The sequence below is a fragment of the Galeopterus variegatus genome, unplaced genomic scaffold (genome assembly GCF_000696425.1).
Source record: "Galeopterus variegatus unplaced genomic scaffold, G_variegatus-3.0.2 Scaffold203, whole genome shotgun sequence".
NCBI classification, from domain to species: domain Eukaryota; kingdom Metazoa; phylum Chordata; class Mammalia; order Dermoptera; family Cynocephalidae; genus Galeopterus; species Galeopterus variegatus.
Window position 1 is genome coordinate 856,027 of NW_007726314.1, and position 15,575 is coordinate 871,601.

At 53.2% G+C, this 15,575-nt stretch overlaps 3 protein-coding genes across 5 annotated transcripts; 1 reads left to right on the forward strand and 2 right to left on the reverse strand.

The window, feature by feature from the left end:
* Positions 1–695: 695 nt before the first annotated feature.
* Positions 696–4,281, forward strand: TCTA (T-cell leukemia translocation altered). Its single transcript, XM_008565801.1, has 3 exons — positions 696–922; positions 1,715–1,769; positions 2,863–4,281. The coding sequence occupies exons 1-3, from the start codon at positions 700–702 to the stop codon at positions 2,903–2,905; spliced, it is 321 nt and encodes a 106-aa protein (XP_008564023.1). The 5' UTR covers positions 696–699; the 3' UTR covers positions 2,906–4,281.
* A 315-nt stretch (positions 4,282–4,596) lies between these two features.
* On the reverse strand, positions 4,597–9,487 carry AMT (aminomethyltransferase). Of its 2 annotated transcripts, XM_008565802.1 has the most exons (9): positions 9,264–9,487; positions 8,994–9,161; positions 8,375–8,455; positions 7,393–7,524; positions 6,909–6,987; positions 6,463–6,608; positions 6,197–6,377; positions 5,658–5,813; positions 4,597–5,555 (listed from the first exon to the last, which is right to left on the reverse strand). In XM_008565802.1, exons 1-9 carry the CDS (start codon positions 9,351–9,353, stop codon positions 5,377–5,379), a joined length of 1,212 nt encoding a protein of 403 aa, XP_008564024.1. In that variant the 5' UTR covers positions 9,354–9,487; the 3' UTR covers positions 4,597–5,376. The 2 variants fall into 2 exon arrangements, with proteins under 2 accessions (XP_008564024.1, XP_008564025.1); XM_008565803.1 differs by lacking the exon at positions 7,393–7,524.
* A 1,763-nt stretch (positions 9,488–11,250) lies between these two features.
* On the reverse strand, positions 11,251–14,669 carry NICN1 (nicolin 1). 2 transcript variants are annotated; one of them, XM_008565804.1, is made up of 6 exons: positions 14,457–14,665; positions 13,095–13,271; positions 12,729–12,842; positions 12,205–12,276; positions 11,771–11,875; positions 11,251–11,696 (listed from the first exon to the last, which is right to left on the reverse strand). In XM_008565804.1, the coding sequence occupies exons 1-6, from the start codon at positions 14,586–14,588 to the stop codon at positions 11,655–11,657; spliced, it is 642 nt and encodes a 213-aa protein (XP_008564026.1). In that variant the 5' UTR covers positions 14,589–14,665; the 3' UTR covers positions 11,251–11,654. The 2 variants fall into 2 exon arrangements, with proteins under 2 accessions (XP_008564026.1, XP_008564027.1); XM_008565805.1 differs by having other exon boundaries at positions 11,253–11,696; positions 11,771–11,933; positions 14,457–14,669.
* Positions 14,670–15,575: the final 906 nt, after the last annotated feature.

Genomic DNA, 15,575 nt, shown 5'->3' on the forward strand with positions numbered 1-15,575 from the left:
GCGCGCTTTGCAGCGGCGGCTACACAGCGCGGTCGCAGGGCCGGGCCCGGAGCCCCCGCCCTGCCCGGCGCGGCTGTGAGAGAGGAAGCGCCGGGGACCGCAGGCGGGCGGCTTGGGCTCCAACAGGCCCGGCCGGGCGGGGGAAGGGACACTGGAGGCGGCGGGGCGCGCTTCCGGGGACTCCAAAGGCGGGGCCGCCGCCTCGGGGAGCGGGGCCCGGGCCGAAAGTCAGGGTCAGGGGCCAGGGACTACCGGCAGAGAGCAGCAGGTGGGGTGGGGCGCGGCCGCGGCGGGGCGGCTGGCGAGCGACCGGGCTCGAGCAGGCCCCAGTCGCGGCCCCGCGCACGCGCGCGCACTCACAGCTCATCTGCGATTGCTCAGGAGTGAGTTCACGCCCTAAAAGCAAGACGCTTAACCAATGATTGCAGCCGCGTGGAGCATCACGGGAACTCTGGGGCTATAAAAGACCTGGTTGCTATTTTATACTCTCCGAGTCACTCATTCTTTAAGCAGGGTGGGGCTAGGTGCGCGTGCGCGGCTTTAGTACTCCTCCCCAAACTGCCAACTCTTCGCGCAAGCGAGGTAGGCTCCCCCTGCCTTGGCTTACGCGTGCGCATTAATGGGCCTGGCCCCGGAAGACCGTACGCCTGCGCGGTGAGGTCGATGGTGACAGGACCTCGGGTGGGGCGCGGGCCAGTCATGGCGGAACCTTGGTACGGGCAGTCCTTGCAGGCTCTGCCGGCCACGGTTCTAGGCGCGCTGAGCGCCGTGGGCAACGAGTTCTTGCGGGAGTGGGAGGCGCAGGATATGCGCGTGACCCTCTTCAAGCTGCTACTGCTGTGGTTGGTGTTAAGTCTCCTGGGCATCCAGCTGGCGTGGGGGTTCTACGGGAACACGGTGACCGGGTTGTATCACCGCCCAGGTGAGGCTTTCTACGAACCTCCGTGAGCTGGCCGTCCCCACCCCCACCGGACTGGACCGTTGGATTCCCCAGAATCCCCCTAGACTACACTGGTCCCCCAAGAGCCTCTTTAGAACATAACGTTCTGGGCCGGCCCTGTGGCTCACTCGGGAGAGTGCGGTGCTGATAACACCAAGGCCAAGGGTTCGGATCCCACAGGGGGAGGGCCGGTTGGCTCACTGGGTGCGCGTGGTGCTGACAGCACCAAGTCAAGGGTTAAGATCCCCTTACCGGTCATCTTTTAAAAAAAAAAAGAACATAATGTGGTACCCTGACCCATGTCACCATGGCATTTTACACCAGAATCCTCACCAGTCCACCCATCACGCGTGGTGCTGACAGCACCAAGTCAAGGGTTAAGATCCCCTTACCGGTCATCTTTTAAAAAAAAAAAGAACATAATGTGGTACCCTGACCCATGTCACCATGGCATTTTACACCAGAATCCTCACCAGTCCACCCATCACGCGTGGTGCTGACAGCACCAAGTCAAGGGTTAAGATCCCCTTACCGGTCATCTTTTAAAAAAAAAAAAGAACATAACGTTGTACCCTGACCCATGTCACCATGCCATTTTACACCAGAATCCTCACCAGTCCACCCATCACATTGTAAGTCTTCCTCAGAACCCTCACTCAGACTCTCAGACTCTCCATCAAACAATACCAATGGCTCCTAACCTGACCTGGGCTGATGCCTGCTCAGATACCCACCCCCAGTCTGCTGTAGCTCTGGATGTGTTCCTGCCTCCAGGTCTGGGCGGGCAGAACGGATCCACACCTGATGGCGCCACGCATTTCCCTTCCTGGTGAGTAAATCTGTCTCTAACCTAACCCCATGCTTGGCAGGCAGAGGACACTCTAGTGTTGTAGACAGGGAGGGGAGTGGAGTTTTCAGGGTATGAATCCACTAGCTTAGTGGCCTTTACAGCAAGTTTCAAGTCTGCACATAGAGCTCAGGCTTCAGGTTGGGGTGATACCAACATGTGGACAGTCCATCAGCATGCTGTTCAGCAACCTATGGGTGGGTGGTGGTGGTGTCATAATTTCAGAGAGATGAACTGGCAGGTCTGTTGGATTCCACTCCCTGCAAGCCCTTCAGTTATGGAGGCAGGACCCTCTGTCCTTAGCACACTGATTGACCTCATCAGGATCAGCCTCCTCTGTAAAATATGAACTCACTAATCAGAGCATTTGTTCAACTAGTGTCTGAGTTCCTACCACATGGCAGAGGCAACATTAGACCTAGAGAACAAGGACAACCCAGGCCCTACTCACAGGGGAAGCCAAAGAATTATAAGGGGAGGACAGCACTGCAGGAGCAAAGTTGGTTAGGGAAGGCTTCTCCCAAGAAAGTCATCTAAGCTGAGGTCAAAGGCCAGGGGGTGGCAAAGTGTACCAGGCAAAGGGAATGGATAGAAGAAAGCCCAGAGGCATGGATAAAGGTGATATATTGTAAGAACAGATAAAGCTGTGATGCTGAAGCTTGAACATGCCATCATGGAGGGCCCAGGGAACCACTGAAGGACTGACTCAGCAAGGCTGTGGACTGATCTAATTTGGATTTATAGCTGCCTGCTTCATGACAAGTAGATTAAGGGGTCCAAGAGTGAGAGCTAGGGGACAGTTAGGAAGGCTGCCACTGCCAAGGTTTCTTTCAGGCAACTGGGGAAGGATAAAAGCACCATCGTTAAGGTGGGGAAGCAATAGGAAGAACGGGTCTGCAGGGGGAATGTGGTGGGCCCAGCTAGGACTGTGGGAGATCAGCAGAGAGGTCTAGATTGTAGTGCAGCCTTATTGAGCCCAGCTCATCCCCAAAGGAGCTGGGGATAACCAGTCTTAGGGACTATTCTGCTGCCTATGGAATAACCCCTCTTTCTTCTCTCTCTCCATCACTTTCAGGGAAATGGCAACAAACAAACCTCTCAAAACACACAGAGAATAAGGGAAGGCAGCAGAGGGGTCTCCAGGGGCATCACTGGGTCTGCTGGCTCCTATACTGGGTTCTGCTGCTGCCCAGACTCCAGGGACTACTACAGAGGACTCAGGGTTGGGGTCAGGGAGTACCCCAGTGCTTGAAGGGCTGGGCCTCCACTGCCATCCAATAGCCCCAGGCACTGGACGAGTGAAGAGTTTGCCTCTACCTTTTCCTGGGTGCCTTAAGGCAAGAAGGCATGTTCCTCAGGGGTCAGAGCTCAGGAGAAGCTTCTGGGTTAGGGAGGCCAATAGTCCCTCTTCTGTCTTGGCTTTTTCTTGTTCTTATTCCCATCTCCCTGGGATATGACCTCTTAGAGATTTGTCCCTCTGAGAGGAAACCAGAGGTTGACCAGCTCTAGGATTGGTAAGAAAGTCTGTTCTCCCTTAAACTCTGAGTTTCCTGAATTTCTTTGATTTTGTTTTGTTGGTCTACACCAGGCCTTATACTCTGTGGTTACTTAGCTGGCCATTCAGGTATAAGGCAGGGTTTCCCTGCTGGCACCATCCAGATGGAGCCACCAAACACCCATTTCCCTGGCCCAACCAGAGCTCTCCAGGTGTGAGCTAGTCAAAGGAAATTATCATTTCCCAACTGTCCTACTCATATTCCTCTCAGTCCTTCTTGGGGGAAAGCTTGGTGCCTGAAAGAGGCAGAGCCTACCAGCTGAGTCCCTGGGGTGGCTTCCCACACCCACTGCTTAAGTGCCCATGTGGCCTTGGGACTGTACCCTGCCCCCTCATCAGGAGGTACTAAACAGTTAATAAAGAACAGCCCTGCAGTTTCATCATTTCCCATCTTGACCTGGAACAAATAGAGGCCCCATCAGAAGATCCCATAGGCTCAGCTCTTCCCCATTAGCACCACCTCAGCCTCCAGGAACCCTCGACAGGAAAGAGTCACAGGCCAGACAGCTCTGCCACCTTCATAAAGGGCCAGAGGAGCTTCCGAAGGTGTGGGTGGCAAATGCCCCCACGGAAATGCCGGTTTCTGAAAGCACTGTGGCTCTGGACTTGCCTCCTTCCCTGGCCACACTTCTGCCTGTCTCTGTAAGGCCACCAGCTACCTCATTGTCCTGCTGCCTGCTTCCTCTCTGTTAGATGTCACAGTCCCATCTGGCAGCCATTGCCTATGCCGTCTTTGTGGCAGAGGTGCTCTAGAAGTGGGGCTGTACTGAGCTTATGCACATGTACTCAATCCAGAGTTGTCTCCTGGCCGGCAAAATAATGGTCTTTGCAGCCTCAGGCCCACCCATTGACACCGCCACACACAGAATCACCACACACTGGGTCTCATGTTTCACCCCAGGCTCATCTGAAGATGTAGCTTATTAAACATGGAATGTATCAGTTGTGTGATTATTCAGATAGAACAAGGGTGTGCGTGCACAGGGGCAACTGAAGAGGGAACATCCTAGAGACTGTTGCCCTTCAGGACCCAGAATGTATTGACTTGCAGAAGTGGAGAGGTGATGCCAGCTCCCTGGGGGAGCAGTGATGGGGTGCCCAACAGGGGCAATATCCCTGTTAGTTCTTATAGATCTGGTCTCTCACAAGGGGAACCTACTCTGAGTCTGTCTTGGAGGCCAGAAAGGCAGGCATTGGGTTGACACCCCAGGAATCCTGTAGATAAAGAACAATGAGGCTCGAGACCATGGCAAGTACGAAGGAAGGAAGTTTGTTTAATTTTTTTCAGGAGTCAATGGAGTCCAGTAATGGGCCAAGGAGTGACGGTCAGCCAGGGTAAGGCAAGTCCAGGAGGAGGCCAGCCTACCCTACAACAGCCCTGAGGCTCAGAACAGGTGGTGAGCCTACCATGGTTTGCTACTGGGTGGCAGGCTAGATCGACTCAGGAATATGGAAGAGTTAGTCCATGCCCCCTCAGCCATCCCCAAGTTTACACATGAGCACAGCAGCCCTACTGAGTTAACCCTCTGTAAGTCAGGAATCATTCCTGCCCAGGGACAGGCAGCAGTTTGCATTTGTGGAAAACAAATTCAAGGGGGTGGCCTAAGCTCACGCTGCCCATAGTAATAACCCTTTGGAAGATGAGAAACTGTGGTGAGGTAGGTTGGGAAGGTTTAATCCTCCTCACAAAGGAGAGCCTTTTATCCACAGCTAGCACCTGGCAGAGTGAGAGGTGGCAGAACCAGTGCTTATCATTGCCATCCAGTAGGCAAGAGTGGGGTCAGTGGGATGGTGGACTGAAACAGGACATTGGGCGAGCTGGTCCATCACTCAGAAATGGGGTCCTAAAGTTGGAGTGGGTGGGTGGGGGAAACAGGTGGTATGGCCCCCTCAACCAGACAACTAGAGCCAGCCTCCAGCCTCTACCCTCACCACTCACCCCTAGTGAGTTCTGCCTCAGCTTCCTGACTATCCCCTTGAAGAATGCTCTCCAGTGCAAGACTCCTGAAGGGGAGGGCCCTGCCTGAACTGTCCTCACTTGAGGGTGTAGTAGTTCGTGGGCACAAAGGGCATCTTGCTGACCACAGCCATCTGCTGCTTCCGCCGTACCTCTACCAGCAGCAGTGTCCCTGGCCGACTGTACTCAGAGGGCACATAACCCATTGCCACATTCTTCTTCAGGCAAGGCGAGGGGCAGCCACTGGTCACAGTACCTGTCCATGCATAGGCCATATGTCAGCACCACCCTGCCATCCCAGTGCTCCAACCATCCTGGGGAAGGAACAAGGGCTCTCCAGCTTCCCTGGTTCACCTACCAATCTTGGTACCGTCCGTGCTCAGGATGGGACTGTGTGCCCGCATTGGGGCCCCCTCACACATCAACCCCACACGCCTCCGCTGCACCTTGCCCTTCAGCTGGGAAACAATGACCTCGGCTCCAGGGAAGTCCATAGCAGCTCGGCGGCGCTTCCCTAGAGCATGACACACCAGACCTAAGCCACAGCCAACGGAAGCCCTGGCCACAGGAGGTTTTTGCTTCAAGGACCCCAGGTGATATCCATCCAGCATCAAGGCCCCTTCACTGGGACCCCCATAGGTTCTATTCCTCCCTTAACACTGCAGTCGGCCAACCACCTTCTACCCTCTGGAGGCCATGCTGCCTACCTCACCCTGTTGAGGGTCCTCAGTTTCTAATGGGCAAAACCACACTGGCACCTTCAGGGAATGGAGGCTTAGGGAGGCTGAGTCACCTGCTCCAGGCTACACAACCTTAGAAGCAGTCACAGCCTGGTTGGTCTCATTAAGAGTCACTCCAACTTCCAGGACCTCATCCTGGAGTGCTAGCCCAGCTTACCCAATGTCCAACTGAGGCTGCCCTCCACAGGTGTAGTGTGTTCATCAATGTCATTCCCATACAGGCAGAGGCCTGCCTCCAGGCGTAGGCTGTCCCGGGCCGCCAGCCCTGCCAGCTTCACCTCCGGGTTCTCTAGAAGAGCTGTTGCCAGGTGGACTGCCCCTGTTGCCGGCACTGAGATCTGCAAAGGACATCAGAGAACAGGTGGCCAGCTGCCTTCCCAGAGTCTGTGCCCTGCACTGCCCTACACCCACTTCTTGACACACCTCCACACCGTCCTCTCCTGTGTAGCCACAGCGGGTCACACGGCAGCCGGACATGCCGAACACTTCCATCACAGCACTGGTCATGAAGGGCAGTTTCCTCAAGTCGTCTGCCACACCGGCCTGTAGCACCTGGGCCGCAGTGGGGCCTGGGCCCAGGGAGCAAGTGACTGAGTGTCCAGGTCCCAGCACCCCCTCAAAGCTGGACTACAGCCCTTACTCAGGCCCCAGAACAAGTCCTGCTCAGCAAGTGGGAGAAGATGCCCTTGCTTAGCCCATGGAGCCTTGTGGTGGTGGGGGGGGGCGGGGAGGGCAAGATACCAAACTTATAATTATGGCACACAATTATCACACCATCCACACCTTCCTCTTGGTATGGCCTCTGTGATTAGCAGTTGATGAAGCCAGGAAGGCAAAGGTCAGTTCCAACTCCAGCCCAGTCCTCTCACCTTGCAGGGCTAGCAGAGCATTATCCACCACTTCCAGACCCACATCACTGCCCCTTTTCTGAAGCTCCGTGACTTTGTCCTGAAAGGAAAGACAGAAATACCACATTAGCCTCTGGGACCACTTATTGAGCACCTACCATGGGTGGACACTGCAGAGCTGGGCAATGATAGTGGGCTGGTTCCCATCTTACAAGGTCACATTGCTACTAATTGGTAGGGATGACCGAAGCTGAGGTCTGCCACCTCTCACATCCTCAAAGGATGCTCACTTAGGGGCTAGAGTCAACTTCACCTCCTCACCTTCCTTAGTCCTCCACCACCAAACCCTGGCTCTAGGGAGGGCCTACTCTTGAGTCTCATAGCTGTTCATTTACTCAGAGAGCCATTTTCTGAGCCCCTTGTCCATGTCAGGCCTGTCCCAGACAACAAGGATGCTGCTCTATGAACAAGGAAGACAAGGTGCTAGAACACAGAAGGGCTGTACCTGCATGCGAGCCAAGTCCTTGTCCCAGCAGCCAGCATTGGATACCACATACAGGTGCCCCTCAGATGTGTTGGTCACAATCAAGTCATCTAAGATGCCTCCAGTCTCATTTGTAAACAGCGACAGTGTCCCCTACCACCAGAGTGAAGCATCTTTGCCTCCAAGTCCAGGAGGCCAAGACCACGCATGAGCTAGACACAAACCTGTACCCACTCAGCCACCACAAACTCATGAACCCTCATGCGCAGGGTTCAAGGTGTGCAAGATCCAAGGCTGGGCCCAGGTCCATTTATCCTCATGTGCCAAGTTTTTATCCTCTTCCCACCCAGGGAGACCCCCCTGATCTGGTGGGGCCTCTGCACTCCTCCACCCTCAGTACTGAGAGCCTCATCTCACACTTAACCTATGACGCCTAGGACCTGCTGCTTCATCCCACACCCTAATTCCCAGGACAAAAGCTTCAAGGTCCATCATAATGATCCCAACTAATCCCATAGCACTCTACAGCAATGTCCCCCAAATACTGCAAAGGTGGCCTTAGCCTCCCCATTGGATGGATGAAGAGCCTGAGCTTGATAGGTCACAAATCACCAGAGGATCTTGTTAAAATGAAGATTTTGATTCAGCAGGTCTGGAGTAGCACTTGAGTGTATTCCTAACAAGCTCCTAGGAAACGATGAGGCTGCTGGTTTAGGGACCACAGTTTGAATAGTGAGGAGTTAGGCACCATATAAGGTTAGAGAGCAGCACATGAACTTTGGTTTCTGGGCCTCCCATTCTAACATTGTGAGGCTGGGATAGGCCCCTCTGGTGGATGGCTAGGTGTCTTGAAATGATTCAGGGACTCTGTCCACCAAGACTGCAAGTCCTGAGAAGCTATGTCTGACCCATCTCTGTACCCCCAAACCTGAGATAGGGACTCAGCCTGTTTGCTGGCTCATGACTAGAACACCCATTTAGCTGAAACAAAAGAAGGGCCCACCTGGTTTGGCCTTAGCTCTTCAATGTCTCCAACCACTAGACTCTCCATCAGCTTAACCCGGTCACAACCAAATATCTTGGTCTGGGGAAGAGATGGAAAACCTTAGGCCACTGCAACAGCTGCAATCAAAAAGGCCTCTAGGCAAGGAGGTCTCCTTCTTGCCATCCACGGCACAATCTAGCCCACCTAAAGTGACTGACCAGTCTGTTCTTTTGGCAGCACAGGCCCCACCTTCTGATGCCCCTACATCCCCCAGCACAGGGTGTGACTAAGGGAGGTCAGAGAACTCAAGAGGACCTAGCACCTTCCCAAATACCCCCGTTTCCAAACCAATACCCAGCACAGTGGATGAGAGTGGATGTCAACCCTGGAAACCCCCGGACATTAAAGCAGACCACTTAATGGGAGCAGGCTAGAGAGATTAAAGAGGAGATAAACAGGATACCCTCTGAGTTAATTTCCTTGGGGCCATACTCTGTACGTGACACCCCTGAGACCTCTAGCCCTTCTAGGAGGACTGTCTTCAAAATCCAGTTCCCAGTAAATAAAGCTGAGGAGCACACCACTGTAGATGGGGAGGAAGGCCTGTTCCAGCTGCAGGCATGCTCCCCTGGCTCACCTGCAGCATGTGGGACACGTCAAAGAGCGAGCAGTGCCGGCGTGTGTGCAGGTGTGAGTCAATATGACTGTCCTGGTACTGCACAGGCAGAGTCCAACCCGCAAACGCCACCATTTTCCCACCGTGGGCCAGGTGAAAGTCATAGAGTGGTGTCTTGCGAAGCACATCCTGCGGGCATGCGGACTTAGTGCCACCAGGGCCCTAGCCCCCGCCTGCCTCCCTCCCCCACACTCCAAGATCAGCACCAAACCCCAGCACCCTCTATCCCACCTGCGCACAACTGAACTGACGACCCAGGGCCAAGGGGAGTGACTGCAGACGAAAGCCTACACGGGCCACCATGCTTGCTGCCCGCTGCATAGTCGCTTGTAACTGGCGTACAGTGGCGTACAGAGGCCACCACTCTGCCAGGCACTCTGGGAGATGTAGTCCAGGCCCCTGCTGGGACCCATCTCCCTCCCGAGCAGATCAAAAGAGGAGTGGGCAGCCCTGAGGGCAAGCTAGAATTTAGAGCTGGCAGTGCAGACTGCAAACTGCAAAGAAACTGCCTCGGGCTATTTCCCCAGGCTAATCAGGGCAGGTCTACTAATCAAGGTAGGTCAGGCAGTCCAGAGAGGATTAGGCTACCCAGAACCAGAGCTGGGGGCTAACCTCCCCCTGCTGAACTGCTTTGCTTTCAAAGGGTTGAAAGGTCTGAATCACACATTCAGGGACCTCAGGAATGTAAAATCCTATGGGGTTGGGGGATGGAGAGGTCATAGGAGGGTGGAATCAGCCTGGCAAGCAGAGCGCCACAGTAGCCTGGCCTCATGTTGGTGTCCCCAGCTCTCCCACCGGGCAGACACAGCCAGCCAGCAGTCATGCTTCCACAAGTATTTATTGATCTTGCTGTACACCACACCTTGTGCTGGGTGCTGGGGACACAGCTTTGAATGTAGCATGGTCTCTGCCACCCCAGGGTCCTCTCCACTCACACACACACACTGAGGACACTTGATCCCTGAAAACAGGATTATGGTCATCAACCTTTCAGAAAAAGCTAAATGGGGCTAAGTAAATGACCCTGCAGGTAAAGACACCACCTGCTAGAACTCTGATGGATGACAGCAGAGAGTGGCCACCAAAAGGTGGCTCAAATTCCCCCAGAAAACTGTTGGGCCACACACATATCCAATTTTGCAAGTCCAAGACATGCTGCAATTTTACTTCATAATACCCCCCAGAGGCAAAGCCAGGAAGAGCCAGGGGGGAAGTGGGATTTTTCTCATAAGCTTCTCACATGAAGGAACAGCAGCCTGCATCCTTTAACTGTTAACCTGAGGTAATGGAGGAACTCAGCCTCTTTAAAGGCCTCAGTGAGAACCCTCACTTGGACCTGCCCCCCACCAAGGTTGATCCCTCATTATGACTCTTGGAAAGGGACAATTGGGAGAAGGGACAGGGATGTGCTTTGGTCAGATGGCAGATAGGTCCCAGGTCTCATTCTCAGGCCCTGGCCTTGTCAGAGGCACCTGCCCAGGACCAATGGGAACACCCATTTGAACATATGTCCAGGAGCCAGCTCAGGGACTGAGGGATTTAGGCTACCCAAATCCCCAGCTTTGCTTCCTAGGCAGGCAGCAGAAGAGTTTAGACAGGACATTTCTTTTTGTGAGCAAAACACAAAGGGAAAGAAGTCCAGTAGGGGGTGCAGAGGAAGAAATGGGGTTTCTGTTTCTTCCTCAAACTTCCCAATCTCCGGGGCCGGCCTGGTGGCGCACTGCTACAGTGCGCCGCTTGGGAAGCGCAGCGGCGCTCCCGCCGAGGGTTCGGATCCCACATACGGACCAGTTCCCGCTCACTGGCTGAGCGAGGAGCGGGGGCAACACCGAGGGTTGTGATCCCGTTGCCGGTCCCAGTCCGGAACGGGCGCGACACTGAGGGTTGCGATCCATTGCCGGGCACGAAAAAAAGACAAAAAGACAAACAAAAAACAAAAAACAAAAACTTCCCAATCTGGGGGCCGGCCCGGTGGCGCACTGGATAAGTGCGCCGCTTGGGAAGCGCAGCAGCGCTCCCGCCCGAGGGTTCGGATCCCACATACAGACCGGTTCCCGCTCACTGGCTGAGCGAGGCACGGGAGCAACACCGAGGGTTGCAATCCCGTTGCCGGTCCCCGGTCCGGTACGGGGGCAACACTGAGGGTTGCGATCCGTTGCCGGACACGGAAAAAGACAAAAGACAAAAAAAAAAAAAACTTCCCAATCTGCAAGAGTGCCATGGTAGCAGTGGCCTTCCAAGGTTAGATGGAGCAGGTTCTAGTAGGTCATCCCAGCCCACTGCACTCAGGGTGATGGAGTGGGCAAAAGACAGGAGTGTACATGTTGGCAGGAGGGGCAGAGAACACTTGGAGATTTTTAGCAAGTAGAAATGGAGTGCTTTTAGAGGAGGAGAAGGAAGAGATGGGTTACAGTCAGGTGAAGACAGAGCACACTCCTGCGGGGAGCTCATGCTGGAGCAAAACAGTAAGCCCCCAGAATCTTGAGTCTGTGAACATGGCCCAGACAGAACAGGTATGCAGGCAACACTCAGAATGTACAGGGAACACAGTTCGGCCTCTGGTGGTCCAAACCAAGTCTGGGTAGGCACAGAAAGGCCAACATCTCAGCTAGGAGCCAGCATTCAAGTATAGGAGAGCAAATTCAAGTCATAGCAGCCATCCACCTGCAATACAAAAGACCATCAGGTATGACATGTTCAGGGCAATGCAGGAAAAGTAAAGGGAAACGATCACTCACATCAAAGCGGCCGATCCTTGTGGAAGTGTGACTGGCCCGGATCATCTCTGTCAGCGCCCACATCTGCTGCACCTCGGAGGATATCCTGCTGGGGTCTGGGAGACCCTGCTCCAGAAGGAGGGATCAGTGGCCATGGGTCTCTCCCAGCAGTGCCCTTAGGGCTCTAGAGAGGCCATGCTGAGCTATGGGACCCTCCAGCTGAGACCAGCAAAATTCCCAGATGACTTGTGAGACACGAGGTTGGGGCCTGATATTCAGAAGGCAGCCCAGCCCCGAACCAGAGATGCCTCAACTCCCATAGAACACCCAAGAGGAAGATGGCACAGAGTGGACCCTGGGTCCAGCCCCAGATTCTTACAGAAAGGGGCCCACTTGGGCCTGTGCTGCACACCAGAGCCATTTGCATGTGGTTCTTACCTAGGGTGAGGGCTTACCTCAAGGAGGGGGGCAGGCTGCTCACAGGGCACTGGGTGGGAGAGCCACTTGGGGAAGGTAATGGAGGGGCTCTGCAAAGCAAAGGCATACTGCCCTGAGTGAGGTAGAGCAGGAGAGCTCTGGAACTAGATTCCAAGGTCCTGGGAGCAAGAGAAGGGCCCCTGAGCTTCAGACACTGGGAAAATCCTGTTCAGGTGGCCCAAAGAGGCCTAAGGGGGCAGTCAGACTACCTAAGCTCTCCTGCTATGCAGAAGGCTGCCCCAGGAACACAAGCAGCAGAAGTGTCTCCAGATACTGAAAGACTCTAGCTCTGAAAGGGGCAGGTGGCCCCAAAGGTAAGGGGATACAAGGACATGGACTCACCTCTCATCATGAGCTTCCAGAATTCACATGCAGCTAACTTCCAGGAAGCCCTTCTTCTGAGTCTCATCATTCTCACCTATCACCCTCTCCACCACCCCAGCTCTCCCAGCCATAGCTAGAAGCCTTCTGGGGAAAAGACCAGCATGAGCTAGTCACTTACCTTTGGTCCCTGCTGGTAGATCTGCAGCTCCTCCACTGTGAAAGACAGCCACAGTGGTGATGGCTGCCGCAGAATCAGGCGTAGCTCCAGTACTTTAGCCATGTCACACAGCATCTAACACATATACACAAGGACCCAGCGAGGACCCAGCTCACCGCCCAATAGCCTCCCAACCAGCAATGGACCAAGATGCTGCCTCACAGGCCTTTGGGAAGGAAAGAACAGTAGTCCTTCCAAGGCACTTGCCTAACAGTCACAGCGCAGGCCAGCCTTGCTCCCTCTTCCCTCCTGGTATACTGACCCAATCCCTCGGCCTCCTACGAATACTCATATGGGCTGCCCTGGCCACACTAAGGCCCAGCTGACCTGGTGTTTGAACAGTGATACGTACTCCTGGGCTCCCTCCTCACTGTGTGGGTCAGGCATCAGACAGTAGTCCCGCAGGCAGGTCACCCATTTGGCTGGTGTGTGTGTCGAGGTATGCTGACGAACACGGATGCTCAGAAAGGCTGTATAGTAATTCTTAAACATGATCTCCTGCAACTAGAGCACACACAACCAACCATGACAAATCAGATCCAGGCTCAGGGCCTGAGAGGCTCAAAGGCACCATCTCTTCCTTCCTTTTGAAATGTACTCTCCTACTAAACTAACAATTTCAACAAGCTTCATTGGAGACCAAAGACAGTTTCACTTTTCTAGAGTTGCTCACAGTCTAAATGAGTAGGTCATGTAAATAAACCTCCACCGCAGATCTTGCCACATGCCCAACATGCTCCCAGAGGTCAGAGCCCTAATCTTGAGGAAAGCAGAAAGTGTACATATGAGGCCTGAAGAAGGAAGAATTCACCAACTGGACCAGGAAAGGTAGGGAATGTAAAAGTAGCATATACAAAGAAGCACCAGAGGGGGAGAAAACCTGGTGCACCACTGGAACAGTGAGTGATTCAGCCTGGCTACAGCAGTAGTTCTCATCACTGGATACTCATCAGAATCACCCAAGGAAATTTTTTTAAAATATAGATATCCAGATGCCACCTTAAACTCACTGAATCAGGATTTCCAGGTTGGGCCCTTTAATTAAGTTTCCCAGCTGATAGTAAGGAACAGCTTGGGGGATTACCACACACTACAGCACAAAGCCCATAGGGCTGAGAGGCAGGTGGAGCACAGTTATGCCGGAGTGCCTCTGAATGCCAGGCCATTACAGGTCGGCTTTGTCCTCTGTGTTGAGGTTATACAGTGTCCAGTCACTCTGTCAGCTGATGTGGAACTGCAACTAGAGACTGGAAATTGGAGTCATTGGGAGGATCCTAATGAGGGATGAGTTGTACCTGACCTCTAGCAGGGACTGTAGGAATGGGGAGGAGGCAGATTTTGGGGTAAATCATTGTTTAACGAAATCCAGCTGTGGCCAGGGACAAACAGATTCCTCACCTCTATTTGGTTCACAACGTATTTCAAGCAATACTTAACCTACTCTCTGGCACCTCCCTACCAGCGTTGTCCTGGATTTGGGAAAGAGACGTTGAAGAGAACAGGACAGGAAGCCCTATTCTAGGAAATATGTGTTAACTGAAGGAATAAATAAATGAATGGTTAACTAATTAGCAAGGGCAAGGGACACTGCGGATACTATCTTGTGAAAGATTAAACGCCTGGGAAACACCCAAGTTCCCAGGTCTGCCCCGTCCGGGAGCCCCCGTCACACCCAAGGGGCTTGCTCACCTCGAAGGGTGGGACGCTCGGGAAGGTGACATCGATGACCAGAACGCCAGGTCGGCCTTGGGAGGTCCGCACGTCACCAACCTGCAGGGCTACGGTGCCTTTCACATGGCAGGGCACCGACACGCGGGACATGGTACCGACAACCGTGACCAACTGCAACCGACCGTTCGGGGCCTCCAACTCCCATTCCTTCCCGGCGTCCCCAGCCGAGCGGTAAGAACTACAACTCCCGGGAGGCACAACGCTGGGCCAGCCCAGCCAATCACCAGTGCTCAGGGCGGGCCAGGAGTCGGAAGGGCCTGCGGAAGTTCTCCTTCAGCCAATCAGGCGTGAGCCTTAGAGCGGACCGCGGGCCGCGCCCTGCAACTGCCGAGCTGTGCTGTATCCAAACCGTCCTGACCCGTGTCAGAGTCCCTGGTCTCGCTGGTTTTCTGCCACTGCGTAGGGAAGTCTTCAGTTAAACCATGTAAAGCCACGCACACAAATGATTATAGTGACTGGCTGACATTAATCGCAAAAAAAGATTGTTAACATCATTATTTATAAGGGTAATACAAATTAGAACTTCCACACATTTACTAAATAGGCTAAAATGAAAGACTGACAAGGATGCGGGTTGCGGAAACCCTCAACCATCGATTTCCGACCACTTTGAAGAACAGTTTGCCCTTTCTTAAAAAACTATATTTATGCCTACAGTATGATCCAGCCATTGCACTCTTAAGTATTTACCCAAAATAAATGAAAGCACAGGACCAACCAAAGTCTTTACTCATAATAACCAGTTTGGAAATAATCCAAATTTCCAACAGATGAACGGATAAACTTAGTTGCTATAGATCCATAAAACCGAATACTACTTATCAATAAAAAGAAATTAACAAACCCAACTGTCCATCAATAGATAAATGGATAAACAGAATGTGATGTAAACATACAATGGAATTATTCAGCCTTAAAAATAAATAAAATTCTGATACATGCTACAACATGGATGAACCTTGAAAACATTTTGCCACGTGAAATAAGCCAGACATAAATGGACAAATATTGTATGATTCCATTTATATGAGATAACTTGAATAGACAAATTTATAGAAACAAAAAGTAGAATAGAGG